This window comes from Anopheles arabiensis, chromosome 2 (assembly GCF_016920715.1).
Source record: "Anopheles arabiensis isolate DONGOLA chromosome 2, AaraD3, whole genome shotgun sequence".
NCBI classification, from domain to species: Eukaryota; Metazoa; Arthropoda; class Insecta; order Diptera; family Culicidae; genus Anopheles; species Anopheles arabiensis.
In genome coordinates this window covers 7,415,767-7,435,299 of record NC_053517.1, presented here as the reverse complement: position 1 = coordinate 7,435,299, position 19,533 = coordinate 7,415,767, and the positions used below count along the sequence as shown (strand labels likewise).

The following is a 19,533-nucleotide window of genomic DNA, read 5'->3' as shown; positions in this document are numbered from 1 at the left end:
CATTTCATTTTCTGTTTGCTTCTCCTCGTTCGCCTTGGGGTTGTGTTATGTCATTTGGTTTTGCCTTATTCGACCGTACTATTGTTTTGTTACTTTGTATGAAGCGATCTGTTTTTCCAATGTCCTATACTAGCGTTCTTTTTTTATCGTCTTTATTTTCCATTTTCTCCTACCTTTCTGTCTTCTTCTTTTACACCATTTGTTGGCACTGAAGGAACAGTCTCCAACCACGTTCCCTCCCCACACGCACAAACACACACGGATTGGAGAGAATTGTTCCGATTTGAGCAAGCTTTAACATACACACGCATTGTGCCGTGGCATCAATTGACGGGGCATGTCGTTTCGCTTGGTAATTGTAATTGGATGGGAAAAGTTTGGAACATTTGCAACGGAAACACATTTGGTTAAATGGAAGTGGGAGGGGGGAAATACTAACACAATGCAAAACAACCATCAAAAAGTCTAAACAACGGGTAATGCGTGTTTTGCGAGCTGTTTGTTTACGTTTTTGTTTTTCCCTCTTATTACCTTTACTTGCTCTAATGTCCGTCTTTTGCGGAGGCTTGATTTTGTTTAGTTTGGTTTTAATGTTTTTTTTTCCTTTGCTGTTTTTTTTTCTTTATTGATTAGTTCCAGTACATTCATGTTAGTAACAGATAATAATAATTACATTGTTTGTCTACTCAGCCTCAGCTAACAAATGTCCCACCTACTGCACTGTACAGCGGGAGTCTGGAAGCAAGTTCTGTCTCACTTCCTCTTTCTCGCACGATCATCTCTCACACATGCACATGCCCGTACGGCCCCTTTTAAGCCTAGTAGTCCCTGTCGTACCACTACCAGCATGTCCTGTGTGTGCGAGAGTTTTAGTGTCGTGTGTCTCCCTGTTTCAGCTTGCCCCTTCTACACACTGTCGCAATAAGTGCTGCCCAGCAGCTGCCTACTAAGCCTGGCCAGCAAGGAGAAACTGCCTCTGTGTCTCTGTCCTTTTTCTTCTGTCTACTTTTTTTTTGCGTTTGAGCGTCACCACACACAACGCAACTTCGTTCACTCTCGTGGCAATGAAAGTTGTATTGAGCGTATGTGTGTAGTGGTGTGTGTCTTTCTTTTTTTTTACATGTACAATCAGCGTTTTACAAAACTACTAGTACCATATACATTTTCGGAAGTACTGGAAAAACGGGAGCAGAGGGCTAATGTGTGTCCTGTGTTTTGTCGGTAAAGTTGCCGGGTCGGGTTTATTTCGAGCCGCTCACCTACCTACCGCAAGGAAGGAATGGAAAGCAAGCATGGTACGCTTCTAAACAGTGTTTTGTTGCCCCTGTGTCTTGCTTAGTCCACCAACGTGTGTGAATTTTAACGATTTTATGCATTACGTAGGAATGAACATGGGAATAGAACGGAAACAGAATTGGAAAATTTGGAAAAGCGAATTTGCCTGTACGGTGATAGCGTCATCGTTTTAGCTTCTACTTCTTTGTCGTGGGACAAAAACAGAGCACAGATACATATACAATTTACACGTACAGCCTTCTTCCTGGAGGTTTGGGATGCTTAGAGCCTCCCGGACCAGACCCGCAATGGGAAATAGTTATTGTTCTTCGCTTTCGTGTCTTTCCCTCACGCCGGAGAAGATTATTAAACCAAAACAAAGATCCAAAATAACATAACTAGCTTCCCATTCCATCTTACACACACGTACACGCACACACACACATACTTACTTATACTGAGTATCAAGATCTTTTCTAGTGTTTGTAGTAGTATTATTCTTACGTTGGTTTGCTTGCAATGTAGCGTGTGTTTGCTCGAGTTTGCTTTCATATTTACAGTACTTGCGCAGTCACCAATCACAACCCGGATGCACGATCCGTCAACAGCAGGGCAGCTCCGTTCCAGCAATGCATCAGTGCGGCCCCGACCGCCAGCACGTACAGCAGTGAGCGGGGTTGCCTGCCGGCCAGACCACCGCCTCCGGTCAGCGGTGAGTTGTCCGGGTCGCCGTTGTTTTTCCGCCGATTGTTCGACCCATCCAGCCCGAGCAGATTGGGCGAGATGGTCGTGACGAGATCGCTCACCAGGATGCGCTGCTGGGCACTCTTGGTGTAGATGTGCAGGATGGAGATCTCGCACATGACCGTGAGGCTGGTGTGGAATGGTGGCATCGACTGGTAGATGTCCTGCAGCACCTGGCTGTGCGGGAGCATCTCGAGCGAGGAGAAGGTGGGCGTCCCCTCGTACGACCGGTACGTGATGCGCTGGTACGGCGATCGATGAATCTGTGAAGTGAAGGACAGAACAAAAAGAAGAGACCATCAGTGCCGGGCACGGAACATGGAAAGGGCCGTTTGCTTGCTTTATTTGACCAAACTGTTGCACAAACTGCGAGCGATGTTTGTTGCCGAAGCTCCTAGTAGAACCGACCCGATAGGATCCCGTGCACTTCCAATTTATGGTCGGCAAATAATCTGTATTGATTGTCAATCCACCCCTCTCTTCCTCCTCCACACACCACCCGCAACAACTTACCCGCTTCGTGTTGATGTACCAGGTAATGTTGGCAGCCGGAAAGGACGTCCCCACGGTGCAGACGGCCCGGAAATTGTCCAGCGTGGTGATGTGCGTTTTGTCCAGCTGCATCATCGGGTCCTCCTTCGGCAGCTCGACCACCTGCATGCGCGCCTGCCGGATGTCGGTGTGGAAGAGCGGTGCGTCCTCCGACACCTCGCACTGGAACTGGCCGGTCAGGTCGCGGGTCACGCCCCGCAGCGTGACCGACGTGGCGTCCGACTGTGTGCCCTGCGTGTGCGTGCGCCAGCAACGGGAAATAGCGGATGGAGAAATAAAAGAAAAAAAGACAAATGGTTATCAAACAACGCCCGGGATGGAAGGCTCGGGTGGCAATAGATAGCAATCACGTATCCGGTCGGAAAATTATATTCGTTTGTACGCTGGCGTATGTTTGAGGTTAGAATATGAGCGAGTTTTTAGGCTGTAGTGATACAGTTTGGAGAAAATAAACCTGTTGCTCAAAAATATTCTAAATTTCCCCTTTTTCCAATACAATTAATTGTTTTGAAATAAATCATAATAAAATTAAAATGATTATTCCTTTTTTAATTCTACTTCTACGGTTGGTATGTATTTTACAAATATTGCGATACACGCATGCCGGTATCCACCAAGAAATTAATTCATATTCAGCTATAGGAACGATTTGCCGTTGATAATTACTTGTTACGCGTCAACTACCAAGCGCCTCCATTGTATCGGTTGTTTTGAAATAAAAAATGGATAAAAACGATTCTTTTGGTAAACTTTTAACGCAGTTTCGACTCTTCTTTCTTGAACATAATTAATCTTGCTCAACATGTTATGCTACACGGTTCCCCAACAAGCAACCAAAAATTGCACGAAAAACTTCAACAAAAAGCAGCGGAAAAGCATGAACTAAAACAAAACATTACGTCATCCCACCACCAATTGGGAAACCACAAGTTCCTACCCCACTCTCGAGCAAATTCCGCGCTACCCGTGGGCACTGAAAATTAGCGTCCCCCGCTGAGTGGCAACATCCGGCAGCAAGTGGTACATCAACTTTCATCAAACTACTGGCGGCAGCTAGCACACGGGGCACATGGACAAGCTAAAAAAAGCCAACCTTAAACCACACTACGGAGGAGCACGGGAAGGGTTTAGAATAGCCCGGAGTACTTCTTCTTTTAGCGCCCTTTTTTGCACTCCCACCGAGCAATGGTACAAATAGTGGTGAGTAAGGTTTACGTACAATAATGGGACTAAACTTCGCACCAAAGGCCGGCACACCCAGCACTGACGCTTGCAAGGAAGCAATTCAACTTTTTTTCACCCGCTTCCGACTCCGGGTTTTTATCTTTAATTATCGCGGTGCTTTATGGGACTGGTGGGTTTATCACTCGTGGTGCTTCCTGGGTGCTTCGGGCCAGCTTCCAGCCCGACTAATTATCGTGTCGGGAAAAGGGGTCCAGGCAGGGTTACAACAACGGGTGCGAATTGTAACACCAATTGCAGACAAAGAAAGCGAGCGAGCGACCGAGAGAGAGTGAGAGAGAGAGAAAAAAGAGAGATAGAGAGAAGTTGTCTTGAAGAGGAAGAAAAAATGGCCCAACCGCGTCCAGTGTGTATGAAATCGTTTTATAACAGCACTCGATTTGAAACGATGACTACCGGCCCCACTTCCGGGCTGGACTGCACTGCGGAGTGGTGTAGTGGCCTACAGGCTGGCAGCTACAATTGGCCGCACTGAGAAAATTAGGCTCTCCATTATCGGGGCAGCTGATTTTATGGCACGGAAACAGATCCACCGCACAGCGAACGAACCAGCTGGCGGGGTTCAGAAACTTCTGCAAAGCGACTCAATCGGCGGGTGAATAAAGGATTTTAATAATCTTCTCGTTTGCCAGAAAAAGGGCTCCAATGAGTGGCCGTACCGTCTGGAGAACGACCTGTTGTTTAAAACCCGACGCTCCCAGTGCTGCACTCCACCATCCAACTACGGAAAGTTCAAACTGCTCGACCCGGTGGCCTTCATGACGGGGTATGAAAGAAAAGGTAGCTCCCGCCAGGCAGAAGGTTGCCTCCCGAAAGGACGACGCCAGACAATGCGCAGATAACGAAAGATGGAAATAATTTCTCTCATTATGTTTATGAATTCTACAGCAGTTAGGCAGTAATTACTTCCATCCTGGCCCGTGATAAGCGCGCGTTACAGGCCCCGTAGCGGGCGAGCGGGTGTTGTTGCCGGAAGCAGGAATCGTAAAGTAGTGGGACGCGAAGCACACCCGACGAGTGTATGCGCTTTCTTTTGCTGCGAGCCGCGGGATTCCAGCTTCGATTGGATCATCTGTTGCCTGGGTCGCCGCTGGGAGGGTTGGCTTCAACCATCGAGCAGCTGCTACGAGTACAGTTCACTTCCCAAGCGTCGTCGATGGTCTTGGAGGAAGCTTGGAGGGACAATAATGATGATATGCTGTGAGCGATGAAATCGTGACCGGAGCCAATTGAGGCAACGCTTCAACTGGGACCGGTGTGGGGAGTTGTGGTGAATGAAAAGTTTTATAATGAGCTCACTTTTGCAGCACGATAGTGGAAAATGTGATTGCGAGCTTCCTGTCCCCGGGGGGAGCGAGCGAGAGCAAAATCGATCTCCTGTTATGATCACTTTCCTGAAAGCAAGTTTATTGGATATCTGCTAGAGAACACTCATCGGGACACTGATTGCCGGGCTAGAAATAAATAATTGCATTTCGAGATAATGTTGGTGATTATTTGAGTTCTTCAAATTACAGCGCATCAATGATGTGAATTTTATTGCCCACAGGGGTTTTGATTGTTTTACAATCCTTTTCAGTATATGTGAGCAGTGTTCGTGTTTACCACAATGGGCAGCTTTACGTTTCATTCGCTAGTTTCCTAACCACACAAATTGAAGTGATAATGGTCTTTTGATAGAGCGTCTAAACAGAATGCACTTTATATCATAATTGTACATCAAACATGAAAAGGTGTCAAAAGCGCCCACTCACACTCATCACACGCATCAATGCTATATAAACGTGCATATATCCTGCCATAAGCCATCGCAGCCATAGTGTTTCCGGGGCTCTCTGCTACATAATGGCCTTTTCATATCGCCACCAATGGTAGCGCCCGACACGCTGCCGTAACCCTGGAGCTTGCGCCTTTGTGCCACGAGAGTTCCATCGAGCCATTTGAATGAATGTCCATTATCTATACCAATAAAACCGTGAACCATGAGGAGGTTAAGAAACAAAGCAAAAAAATGCATATTTATCCTTCTATCCTTCCCGTGTGTGTGTGTGTGTGTGTGTGTGTGTGTGTGTGTGTGTGTGTGTGTGGCTTAGGTGAGCCGGTGTAGATAACAGTGGAGCATGGTTCCATCATCAGAACTGGGAGCTGTTTCCTCACTCCTTTTTTTCACGTGTGTGTTTGAATGCATAAACTGTAAAGCTGCCACTTTTTACCCTGCACAGTCTCTCTCTCTCTCTCTCTCACACACACACGTATGACACGGGGCCAAAAGCAACCGACTGTTCACATGACGGATGTTAATTAAAAAGCACTTTGTGTTATTTTCTACCATAGCCCACATTCACCTGCACCAATTCGCAGTTGCATGTGGAGTAGGGAAAATGTGTGTTACGAAGGCGGGGACTGGAATTTGTGCCAGCAGCGGCAGTGGTTGGAGCCCCGCATTCATCACCCACCTGCCAACCCTGCCCACCGGACCGGGGTCCACTTTGCTTCCCTAACAGACAAATGGCACTCAATGAGTACAATACAGTGTCGAAGCGCTTTTTATCCGGCCACCTATCAGGAAAATTTCCTTTCCCGCCACTTATCATGCTAACCCGCCGTAAGGAGTGTGCTCGAGAGTGCTCGCGCGCTTTCACACACTAGTGGGGAGGAAAAAAAAACACCAGAACAAAAGAATCACTCACTGATAGGCCCACCGTGTTCAACCTGCTCGTCCTTCGGATGGGTTCAGCAGCGCCATTTACCTAGCGGGCGACATTTGGGTGTAGCCCTGCGCTGAATAGATAAACCCTCCGGACAGCATCACTCACTCTAAACCGTCCCGCGTCAGTGTGAGCGTGCCGTCGGCTCACGGGCAAAAGACATGAAGAAAGAGAGAGGGCACAAGAGAGGGGGAGAGAGTAGTAAAGTATGTAATAATTCCCGCACCTCCCCCAACACATACACACACACATATACCGCTCGAAGCTGCTGCAAGGAAAGGTCGTGAACATCAGCAGCGTAGTTCATTCGCGCCAGCTGGCCCGATCCGTCGCTTCTCTATTGAAGACGAGTCGGCGAAGGATTAGCCCACTTTGCTCACCGGCGAAGCACATGTAGTGAAACAATAGAGGATCGTGCCCTCTGTTCGCCATCGCAAAAGTAGGGTAAGGAAAAAGGCAAGTTCCGGCCAGGGGCTGCCACACTTTTTGCCCTCTTTTATGAGAAGAGCTATCGCTTCTTGTTTTTACTTTTCGTCTCGTCTTTTCGCTTCTACCTCCCCCCCCCACACACACACATGGGCCATACTCTGCCAGTTTACGATAGTGAAAAGCAATTACTTTGTGCTTTCGAACGGACGCCGGCGTTCATTGTTGCCTTGGGTAGGCCGCAACGTTTCGGAAGTGGTTTAGCCCGAGCTGAATAGGTAGCCACGGTCAACCTGCCCTCTCTCAGACCATCCGAATGTCATGTGGCAGGATGTGGCCTCCTCGCAACGGCGAGCGGGCATTTCATTTTCTACGCCCTTTTGTCTTGGGAGCGGTAACGTCGAGCTGGTTTGTTCGCGTCAGGCCAATGGAGTATTGGCTGGATTGGTATTTTTCTTACTGTAATTTTGAAATCCAATGTGAATTAAACTGGAATACACTTTCATGCATTAGGTTAAGAGTTTTAAATCAACAATTTGAAATAAGACCCACAAATCAGTATTTTGTATATTTAGTTCACAGGCTAAACACACTTTAAAAGGTGTATTGAAGTGTGTTCAAGGTGTCGATGTAGTCATACTTCAAGATTGTTGTAAATCTCTGTCTGTTGGAAACTGTTGTAACAGGTTTTCGTTCTCGCTCCTCCAGGCAACAAAACTATAGCTTTTCTCGCAACCTGTTCATTTTCCCAACCCAGGTAGACAACACGGGAAATTAATGGTATCTTAACAAACGCTTTCCAAAATGAAGCCTGAGCTTCGCCGTGCGTCTGGTGCGGCAAACGAGATGCTTGGGTTTCGATAAGCAAACTCCAATTAGTCCCTTTATACCCTCGAAACGAGACTAGACCGTCAACAAAAAAATAGCCCGGGTTGTGGCCCTTCAACACGCACAGCAACCGTCGGGGCGGGACACGCTCGACAATTTTGGCATCTTCATTCACGCTTCAACCGTTACAGGCGCCCGTGCGCTGTTCATAATTTAGCTGACATGTTGTTGTCCCGGGCAAACGGCAGCCTGACAGCAGGCTCACCTACACCCATACACACACAGACCCAGCCACCAGGGGTGTTGTAAAATTAATTCACCGTCCGCTGTCGGTGCAAAAGTGCCGTCAAATTACGGTTCGCACGGGTGGAGATGGGAGAGGGGACCACGCAAACGGGGAAACCTCGGTTTTTAATATATCGTGCAAGGTTTCACTATCACCAAGGTACGCGGGCTGTACCGGGTGTGTAACGTAACGAGGCTTTGATTGGCTTTCAAGTTCATGTTAATTTCCACTCCAGCATTCGGTTGATGGGTGGGTATCGCACTCTCCGTGCACAGTGGTTTGTGTTTTAATAACCACCGACACGAATGATGGCACGAAGCCCCTCATGGCTAGGAGAAGGGATCACTTTTTACGCCACTGTCCCTGCAGTACGTTCATCCTAAGCTAACACACTCACTTGTGGGAAGCTTTGGAAACAGTGGCTCACGTGGTCTATCGTTCCGAATCGCTCGCCCGCACCGATTTGCTTCACCTAGGGTGTCTTTAAGCCGGGAGAAGTAAATCTTAAAGCCACCCAGCGTCGAGCAGTGCTTAATGGCAACGACACCTTTGTGCGTGGCTCTTCAGGCTCTTCAGCAGGGATGTGGATGTGTGGCTGTAAAACAATAAAGTTGCGGCTTGCTTTTAGTATTGCTGTTGATTACTTTCCACCATAAAGTGAGACAAAGATATGGGTGGTAAATTCAGCAGCTGCAAGCCATTTTCCACCATGTCGGTGCGAACCCGGTCGGATGAGGAGAACACAATGCGTGTATTTGTGTACACGTACCGTATATGAGCAACACTCTCGGCGTCATCAAACCGATCCGGGGGACGTATAATGGTTCTTTTAGGGTGCGGTGATTTCGGTGCGATACAGACAGACACACACACACACACATACACACACGGTGGTAAGTAATTTCTCAGCCATTCAACACCGACACTGTTTGCTGCCTGGTGTGCACGGCAGCCCGGATAAGGGTGTGTAATACTCTCAAGTGCATCCGAACAGCACCATTGTCTGGGCGAAGGTGTTTGTTAATTCTACAATGACACTAGACCGACACCGATCTGTTATTTCCGTTTGATTGCCATGACAATGGCATGAGGGCTGTAACGAGTGGATAGGATTGTTCGAAAAAGGCATCAGAATGCTCGCTTCAAGATGTTGAATAGATGGAAATCAAGGCGAATAGATTGTGTGCATATTGGTGCATGCAGCTGGTGCCCGACCTCGCACAGCGAAAGGTTGAGGTTTGGGCTGACAAAAGGGTTCGCTGATTGTGAGAACGGTAGGTTCGGTTGTGCTTTTTGTTGACAGGTTCCAATTATCATCCATTTAGCAGTCGCATTCAAGAACCATGCGTGAACTTACTCCATGATGAGACATCAACACTGAACTCAGCGTAGTGTACAAAAATGGTATGTAGTGGAGTGAAGTAGAGGCTTTCTTCACCGAACCTGCTGCACTTTTTTCTCCAGAAGTTAAGAAATAGTAGGTTGCAATGTATGATTATTTTATTTGGAACCCTTTAAGCTGCACTTGGGAAGAGCTCCACCAAAGCTGAGTTCGAACATTCGTAACGAGGACCACTTACAATCAGCGATAACTTGACTATAAGACTATGATGACATCATCACGATATAAGAACAATGTTGGATAACTCAGACAATACAATTCTACTTAATGTGAGATAAAAGATATTGTTTAAGTAAACAGTTTTGCCTAACAGCCCAAATATTTTCCTATCTCTCTTAACAGTTACCAGAAAACCTAAACACTTGAAAATCCCTCAATTATATTTTTATTGGAACACCTTTCATAGGCCATGTTTGTGTTACTGTTTTCCACAATAAGGTAAAAAAATCGTCAATAATTCACGATGAAACCAACTAAACGCTCAACCTCTGAAAATAGTATATCAAAAAGGCTGAATTTCGTTTGCTCGCCTTGAGCCTACATCGCCATACAAAGAGTACTCTATTCACCTCATCTGTGGCTGGCATAAAGCAATTTAACACAGCGATTTCGATCAAAATCCAGTGGCAACATTTAGCAGCATAACTTCACCAACAGGAGAGAGAGAGACAAGGAGCTCCTTTCATCGGAAAAATCATCCGGAACAGTCTATAGGTCCACAACCAGCTTGTGGGCCAGCTTTCCCCTGAAACCGCAAACTTTATTGAAACATTCACAAAACCGAAACTCAAAGTATTCCGGTGTTTGGGTGGCGTTTGAAGCTCTAGCTCTAAAGAATTTCCGGTGAAAATGTGTCGCCGGCAACTTAACATTGCGTTCTGAAGCCCTGAAGCGAGGGAGCTGGGGATACGGCCCGACACTACCCCAGTGGCATATGGTTCCATTTCCATGACACTTGCAAGGATTCGGTCCTGTCGCGTCAACTCTCCACGCTTCGTCGATTCTACGACGAATACACGCGCACACCCACAAACATTCATCACACAGCCACCGGATGCCGGTGTAACTCTTTCGGATGTGCCGGCGGAATGGGCCCGACACACGCGCTCAGGAGCAAATTCTTTTGCCCCGAACCGTCAACTAAATAGAATTGTCGATTGAGCATGGCACGGAAGCGGCGGAGGCATCGAAATTGAATGTTGCCCCACCGCGGCAGACCACGCTAGCCTCACCCCGTTCGCAGAGATGTTGTATCGAACAGCAAAGGCAAACGCCCAAACCCTGCCCGGCCCACCGTGCTGCTGTGCGCGTGCACATATGGCGCTCGTGAAAAGCGCGCCCGGCACAAATCCCCGGCTGCAGAGCGAAACCCATAATAACCGGCAAAGTCTTGTTGAGTTTTCATCAGGAAGTTGTTGTGTGGATGAAGTTTCGATCAACTGCGCAAGAAAGAAAACATACGGACGGAAAGGGCGGGGCGATGCATGGGGCGAAGGAAATCAAAGAAAATTATGTGCCCGTTCACCCCGGGGTAGGGGGGGAGGAGGGAACGAGGATTCTTGCCGTGGCGGGGGGAGGGAAAATTTCCAATCGACGAGAATTATACAGCCGCAGGCGACCATTATGCTACAGCGTTCGTAAACGCTGTTCCTCAACCTGCACGTGTGTACATTTTTGTGTACTTCCGCAAAACTATTCTAAAGACAGCCACACACACACACATACATTGAGCGTGTGGGTGTGGGCTTTCATCCGGCTTCATTTTCACCCGCGGAAAGAGTCGATTCGTTTGAGTCGAGTCGCTGGAGCAAAGCTTATTGCCGGCTCGGGCCCGGGTAATCCGCGCACACGAATGTGAAGCGGAAACCAAACAAGTGACAATAATCCTTTAGGCTATTGGCAGCTGGAGTTTTCCGTGCCGCCGAAGCATATGGGCAGGAAGAGGCTCAGATGGGCTTACATTAATTTTGTTGCCTTTCGTGTCTCCATCTCACCTCCTGGCCTGCTTTATGCCCTGCACGGAGGAAAAACTGGAGAAATAAAGGTGCGTTCATTAGTGAAGAAACGAAGAGCAATACATCTTCATCTGGTGCGTGGAGGTACTTTGCTGCTATTTGTGTGTGTTTGCAGAACAACTCCTACTGAACGGATAACAGTTCAGTAGTTATTGATGGTGTGATTTTATTTTAATTAAGAGAGCACCACACGCACCGTAACGTAACAAATGTAAGTCGGTTAGAGCGAAACGTTCACCCATCCACTAGCTGTAGCGCTGCTCCGTTCTCAAAGCTGCTTAGTCGCGTGCGTACTTTGTTGAGCTGTAGAGAATTGGTTTCTTCACAGGAATTGTAGGATTTCGATAACTTTCTTTAGCATCGCACCCGAGGATTACGTTAATTTGTCGCAAAGGCGAACAGAACTGCTACCGTTGATTGCTTCTTTTGTAAAATAAAATAACAAAACAAAAGGCCCATTCACTACTTACATCCACCGTAATGCCCGAGACCGGGAAGGTGCGCGCTGGCGGTGATTCCTTCGGCACGAAGCGATAGAACTCTTCCCCCTCGAAGTACCACCGAACGGAGTAAAGTGTTGCCTGCGAATAGAAAGCGATAAACGTTAGCGGGATGTAGCGCAGGACAAGACGCTCACCAGCGATAACGCCCCAGTTCGGACAGTTGACTCACCTTTTCCAGCTCGAATTGACACGATAAGGTCGCCGCATTGCCCATAATGACCGCCTCCGGGACGAATATTTTTAGATCCTTCAGGCTGCAAACTGCAACGGAATGAAACGGAAAGAACGGAACGCACAATCAGTAACCAGAACGCGTTTGTTTTGCTTGTCCAACTGCGAACGTCCATTGAACCGGCGGTGCAGCCGGGTTTGGGAGTTCAGGTCGGGCATTTGCTGCCTGGCTGATAAGCGCTCACGAACACTGGTTTACGTGGAATGTTAGTTAATATTCCGCTTATCGCACCGTGTGCAGCGGACGCCGGTGGCCCCTTGGATGCAAATCTTCCGAAACGAGACTGCAATCTTGAACAAACGGACACCTTCAAACACGCTGCCGAAGATGCGAGCCACAGCAAAACAACGGAAGATAGAGGGAGGAAATTTCCTGGAAAGTATGACCACTTTGAGTATTATTGGAGACGCTTTTGCGCTGCACGTTGGGAAATGGTAAATGTGCAAATGCAAGTGCAGCGCACATGAAACCATCGCAGACATCCGAGTCGATCGCCATCGTTCCGTCGGATATTGCCTGATGCCTTTTCGTACCCGTGCGGGGAATGATATCCTAGCTTCCTGGTCCCCATGGAACCAACTCTTAAAGGTGTTTGTTTGTCTCCCTTTGTGTGAGTATGTGTGTGGGTCCGAGTGGGACCGATTAGCATTCGCTCGGCAGACAAATGCAAACGGGTTGCTCGTACCGCTGGCCGGTGGCTCTTGCCGGTTATTTATCTTCCTGGTTGGGAACAATGCAAATACATCCATGATATGGCCATATGGCAGTCGGTCGTCTTGAACCCATAATTCATTCCCCTCCAGAGACCGACGACGAGGACGACGGGCACCGATCGGTAAACGGTCACCGTTACGTTTCCGTTGCCGTTCCAGGAAAGACATTAGCCAGACGAAAGCCATGGCCCTGGCTTAAGACGGTGCGGGTATGAGCTGCCCGGCTGGTTATATTGTTTCACCGAAGTGATGAAACTTTTGAACTTTCCCAAAACCCCCGTTGGTACTGCCTTCCGATGGGTTGGTGGGACGAGGCAAGTGGGGGAAAGTGTTTCACAAATCAAAAACTTCCCTCCGCACGGTCCTGCGAACGGAACCACTCCAAAAGACAATCTCGAATTGATTGTTTTTGGAATTATTTTACGCTTTTGATCCGGATGGCCGCAGGCCTCCTTTCTCGGAGCCGGAATCATGGTGTGGCAATATGTTTCCATGGCTCCAGTGGCCCGGTAGTGTTGCATTTAATTTATGCGCCTCCCTGCCCTACCGGGTGTACCGGGCCGAGCTGCTGGGGGACGAGCCTGGATGGCTAGAGGCCGCTGGGAAATTGGAGCCTGGTTTCTTAACTCACGGCAAACTTCTTGCTGGAACGGCTCGTTTGTTCATTCTCGAGCGTCGAGCCCGAACGAGAGCGGCACGGGCAGGTGCTAAAATATTCCCTGCGCCGTTCCGTTCGTGCCTGGTCTGCTAGGAAAATCAATAATGATTCAGGAAGATGTTCCATCCTTAGTATGGTCTCTTGTGATCTACTACCTATGCTGGACTTTAATCGTTAGAGCGGAACTATTACAAAAGAGCACACACACAGCCATACCAAGTGGAAAGTGTTTGCTCAGGAGACACTTTATGCAGACTGAAATGGGAATGGGATTGGAAATTGAATAATGACTCTCTTGACCCATTGCCGGGTACGATGTGCGATAAAAGTCAGTCAGCAACGTTTCCGCAGGTTTTCCCAAGACATTCAGTGCTGAAAGCAAGGCCACATAAATCATCCTACTTTATATAGTTCTTTGGGAATGCTCCTTTATCAGCCTTCTGCATGTTATTATGCCCATTTACACCTGCCTTCGTTCTCGAACCACCGAAACAGCGGGCACCTTCAACGATTATCACCAGCCGACTGATAGCCAGGGTGGCTGGATTGCATCGCGAAACGGTATAAAAACGCACGGTTCGCCTCTGTCCGGTGCAAGTACAGTCGTTCAGCCGACATGAAGGGGCTCACTGTGGTAGCACTGCTCAGCCTGGCGGCCCTAGCCGCTGGGTACGTGGTCGTGCCGGAAGGCAAGGTAACCTACGCGGACAAAGATTTCCTGGTGAAGCAGAAGCAGATGCTGGAGGTGTTCCAGCACGTGCACCAGCACGAGGTGCACACCGAGCTGTGGGAAGTGTCGAAGGCGTACGACATCGAGCAGCACTACGACCAGTACAGCAATGTGGAGGCGGTGAAAGAGTTCGTGACGCTGTACAAGCACGGCCTGCTGCCGTTCGACGAGATCTTCTCCGTGTTCGACGATCATCATCGCGAGCAGGCGATCGCCCTGTTCCATCTGTTCTACTACGCGAAGGATTGGGAGACGTTCTACAAGTCGGTCGTTTGGGCCCGCTTCCACGTGAACGAGGGCATGTTTGTGTACGCGGTCACCGTGGCGGTGCTGCACCGTAAGGATCTGGCCGGTCTGGAGCTGCCGGCACCGTACGAGATCTACCCGTACTACTTCTTCAACACGGAGGTGGTCCAGAAGGCGGCCCAGTACAAGATGCAGGGCTTCCCCGGGGTGAAGAAGGTGGACGACGTGTACACGGTCGTCATCCCGACCAACTACACCGGCTGGTACGTGCACACGAACGTCGCCCAGAAGGTGTCGTACTTCACGGAGGACATTGGCCTGAACACGTACTACTACTACTTCCACGCCGACTACCCGTTCTGGATGGGCGGCAAGGAGTACGGACTGTACAAGGATCGCCGTGGTGAGCTGTATCTGTTCAAGCACCAGCAGCTGCTCGCCCGCTACTACCTGGAGCGGCTGTCGAACGATCTCGGCACGATTCCGGAGTTTTCGTGGTTCAAGCCGATCGTCACCGGGTACTACCCGAACATGCACTACTACAACGGTGTTAGCTTCCCGTCCCGCGACAACTACTACGAGGTGTACACGCCGGAGCACTACGAAGACGTGGAGGAGGTGGTGGAGTACGAGCACCGCATCCGCGAGGCCATCGATCTGGGCTACATTGTGCTGCCCGACGGACGCCACGTCGATCTGACCAAGCCCGAGTCGGTCGAGTACCTGGGCAACCTGATCCAGTCCAACCCGGACAGTGTGAACAGCCGGTTCTACAAGTACGTCGGATGGTTCGCGCGCATCCTGCTGGGCGGATCGATCGAGCACTTCGAAAACCACAAGGTGCTGCCGGGTGTGCTCGAGCACTACGAGACGTCCCTGCGCGACCCGATGTTCTACCAGCTGTACAAGCGCATCATCCAGTGGTACTGGGAGTTCAAGGACCATCTGCAGCCGTACACGAAGGAGGAGCTGACCTTCGGCGAGCTGAAGTTCGAGACGGTCAAGGTCGACAAGCTGGTGACGTACTTCGACCGCTCCGATGCGGACATCACGAACGCGGTCGACGTGGAGGTGTTCGACGAGAGCTCGATGAAGGCGGGCGAGATGAAGAAGTTCGGCAAGATCGCCCACTACCAGGGCGAGGACTTTGTGATCAAGGCGCGCCAGTGGCGCCTGAACCATATGCCGTTCACCGTGGAGTACAGCGTGGTCGCGGAGAAGCCGGTCAAGGGTGTGGTGCGCATGTACCTCGGCCCGAAGTACGACCAGTACGGGCACGCGTACGGTGTGAACGAGAACCGCGAGAACTTTGTGCTGCTCGACACGTTCGAGTGGGAGTTCAAGCAGGGCCAGAATGTGTTTGTCCGCGAGTCGACCCAGTTCCCGCTGTACGTGCAGGACCGCACGCCGTACTTCGAGCTGTACAAGTGGGTGATGGACGCGTACAACGGTAAGCGCCAGTTCCCGCTCGACATGACCGAGGCGCACTGCGGCTTCCCGTCCCGCCTGATGCTGCCCAAGGGCAAGAAGGGCGGCATGCCGTTCCAGCTGTACTTCATCGTGTCGCCGTACCATGCGCCGGCCGTGCCGCAGCACGAGGGCTACGATTACACGCTCAACTGTGGCGTCGCTTCCGGTGCGCGCTACATCGATTCGCTGCCGTTCGGCTATCCGTTCGATCGCCCGATCGACGAGAAGGTTTGGTTCACGCCGAACATGTACTACCTCGATACGATGATCTTCCACAAGAAGGAGGCGGAAATCAATGCCGTTCACTAAGGTGATTGCGGAAGACATCGGAAGGGATTTGGTTTACGCAAATGAATGGAAGAAATAAAACTAGCGATAGAATGAATTACATTGGTAGATGTTTTTTCTAGCTCTGAGACGCTTTTTCTCTAAACTATTTTGCAAAGGTCGCGCTGTTGGTTAAGCGCTTTTGCGTCAAACTTTTCATTTAAAACGTGCACACACAGGCATCAGGCTCAAACGCAAAGATACACACAGACACATGTGTGTGTTCTCGTACAATGTTTACATGCCCGAATCGAGTCAAAGTTACATACACACAAGAGTCGGCAAACTGGAAATGGCCCAGGCTCAAGCATGGCTCCGGGCTAAAAAGCAACGAACATTCGCAAAGTGTACCAAAACAAGTAGATGGCACTGATGAAGAGGACGATGCTGCTGTCGAGTTAAAACGTTTCTTCATAACTTTTTCGAGAATGAGAAAGATACGAACAAAAAAAAAACAACTGCTCAACAAACTTAATCCTCTCTGCAAGCACTCACCCGTTTGCGGCACGCTCGGGGCGTTTCCTGCCATTTCAATTAAAAGTAATGAAAGTGCGTCTCGCACACACTGCACGCTTGTGTGGTACGTTTGCTCACAATCTCTGGCCACGTTGGCATGCGGGAGCATAAAAAAAATGTTTTAAATTTTACATATTTGCGATGCGCGATCTCAGTTAAGCAAACTTGTCGCTTCCGCACACAACCAGGGTACGGAGACAAAGTGTGTTTTGGGCAAAGGACGTTTGACCGAGAAAGAAAACGGTCACAGAACGGTTAGAAAAAAGCCACAAACTCAGTTCACAACTGTGCTATAACATGTGCTGCGTTGAAATAGCATCCTTTACATTTATAAAACTTTAAACCAACCTGTCAGCGTTTGTTTAACACACCTGAAAATGGAAAATTTGTTTTCATCAGCATTTGTATGCTTTTGCCGTTACAATACCGGTCACCCCCACATCCAAGAGGAACGAGGGTCGAAGGAGGAGTTCACCTGGTAAGTGAGCAAATTATCCGTCATTATCGTGTCATAATCATTTGCACTACACGCCATTTATGCAGTGCGTCCCGGGTGAACACTTCAATGGGAATTCGGTGGGGCACGGGATCAAACCACCATTTGATCGTTGCCTTTTCCGTGGTTTTCCCACGGACCGTAGCAAGTGGCAGGTGGTGGTGTTATTTGCAGCAAGTGATTGCCCTCGGTCATGCGAATGGTCGATGAAGAGCGGTACTCAGCAGTGTGCTGTCTTCACTGTTTTCCTTTCCCTGTGTTAATGATGTTTCTAGCGGTACTCGGTCAGCAACTGAACGGGACGAATTGTGTCAATGTGAGGGAGTTCCGCTGTTTATTTCTGTTTATGCCGTACGAAAGACCTGTTTGAAGTGCTCGGTGGGAGCTTTCGTGGCAGCAACCTTTTACTTACCATTGGAAATGAGCTCCGTCAGGGCGAAAAAGCAGAGCAAAAAGGAACTAAACCATCCGTAGCCGAGTTTCCTGCGCTTTGACATTGTGTGCTGTAGTTTCCTGTTGATGAAGAACAAGACAGACGAATTTTTATTTTAGTATTACAAGTAAAAGTTTTCAGTATTTTCATGGCTTAAAGTTAAGATTAGCAATCTCATGGCACAAAAAACGTACCTAGAATTTAAATTCTGTTTTAATTGTAATCCATAAACGACTTCTTCTATCAAGCATTGCCAGTCGCAATTCTCGTTCAAATCGTTCATTTTGTAGAGCTCACATTCAACATCAATCCCTGGCAGCACCATTTCTTACGCCCTCCATCGATTGGTGCTAATTTTATGAACGCATAAAACTTTCCATCCACAAAAACGCTACACACCAACCATAACAATCGGAACGAGAAGGAGTACTTTCTGCAGCATTACAAAAAAGTGGAAACCCTCAGAAAGCGTCCCATCAAGTCTGTTGACGTCCTCTGGCCACTTTGCTCCAGAAAAAAAAACACACCCAAACATACACACACACCGAGAACAGGACAAACTTGTTGTTGGCAGCGAGTAAAAACTATACTTTCCACAACAAATCGTGCCTTCCACCTCCCTTTGCTCTTCGTAAACTGGACGATAAATTGTTCAGCGCACGACAACGACAACCCGAAAAAAGAGTACCCACGAATTCTCGAGAGGCACAACGGAGTAACGGGGGGTTGGGAGAGCAACCGACCGTACCAAAAGGAAGGTGAAAAGTTTCGAACGGAATAATTTGATGATAACCTTCCGGTTGGAGCGAAAAAAAGTGAAATTATGCAAATTTATTCCAGTACAACTGCGGTAGGAACACACCACTACCACTCCCAGGCTACATGGCTTCGAGCATGGCTTCCTTCGAGTGCCGCTGTGGAAAGCTTTTTTTTTGGCTTGCGGAAGGGTAACGAAGGAAATGAGTGGCCAGCACAGGAACTGAGCGAGCGGGACCAACGCAAGTAACATCCATCCGTTCGTTCGCAGGCTTTCGTACTCAGGCCGGCCAGTAACCAACATCACTGCACTGCCTCAAACGCCTGACAGAGGCGGCGACGTAAAATGCGTTACGGGGTGGGAACATTTGGCAAGGCAAGGAAGAAGGCTACGAGCGGGTAGTTGCTTCCTTCAGTTGGGTCTGGTGTACCAAGCGCACCCGGTGAAGCCACGAGGGAGAGAGTGTTAGTGAGGCACTGTGACTGTGATGAAGTTTTTCCTCTTGTACAACCAGTCATGATTTCACTCTTCACCGTGCCCGGTTTACCCCGTTCGGTGTTGCAAAGGGTGCGAGAGAAACGGGTGTTCTAAAGCACTGCCATTGCCGGGCTGCAGCCGAAAAGCTCTCCAGCCGACCGGTTGAACGGTAGCGGCACCGTCACTACCACGGAACGCCGCCGTTGCAGAAAAGCTGTTTAATCAGCGTTTTAAGCACAAAAGTTGTTGTAAATGAGATTCTCAAAAAGCTGGAAATGATTGATGTTTGTTTTCGGTTCAACTTTCCTCCGCAAATGGGGTTTTGGGGATGGTGTGGAGATTTTGTGTGTGTGTGTGTGTGTGCTCTCTTGCCTTCTTGCTGGCTCTCAAAGCTGTACGATGGCGTGTTAGCTAGGCATGTTGGCTAGGTAGTTAGTGCTCCAACCAAATCTGGGGAAATCTTTTCCCACATCTCGGGCGTACTGACGACGTGTAAA

General features: G+C 48.9%; 2 protein-coding genes across 4 annotated transcripts in view; one reads left to right on the top strand and one right to left on the bottom strand.

Moving 5' to 3' along the window:
- Nucleotides 1-155: 155 nt before the first annotated feature.
- LOC120894684 overlaps nucleotides 156-19,533 on the bottom strand; it is a 178,282-nt gene continuing 158,904 nt past the window's right edge. For all 3 annotated transcript variants that reach the window (XM_040297425.1, XM_040297427.1, XM_040297426.1), the window contains 5 exons: nucleotides 17,782-17,882; nucleotides 12,151-12,242; nucleotides 11,949-12,059; nucleotides 2,533-2,802; nucleotides 156-2,282 (listed from right to left, as the gene is read on the bottom strand). In XM_040297425.1, coding sequence (XP_040153359.1) covers nucleotides 1,854-2,282; nucleotides 2,533-2,802; nucleotides 11,949-12,059; nucleotides 12,151-12,242; nucleotides 17,782-17,882 — 1,003 coding nt within the window. In that variant the 3' untranslated portion in view covers nucleotides 156-1,853. The remainder of the gene's footprint in view (nucleotides 2,283-2,532; nucleotides 2,803-11,948; nucleotides 12,060-12,150; nucleotides 12,243-17,781; nucleotides 17,883-19,533) is intronic.
- On the top strand, nucleotides 14,191-16,418 carry LOC120894683 (hexamerin-1.1-like). Its single transcript, XM_040297424.1, has one exon. It carries the CDS (start codon nucleotides 14,201-14,203, stop codon nucleotides 16,337-16,339), a length of 2,139 nt encoding a protein of 712 aa, XP_040153358.1. The 5' UTR covers nucleotides 14,191-14,200; the 3' UTR covers nucleotides 16,340-16,418.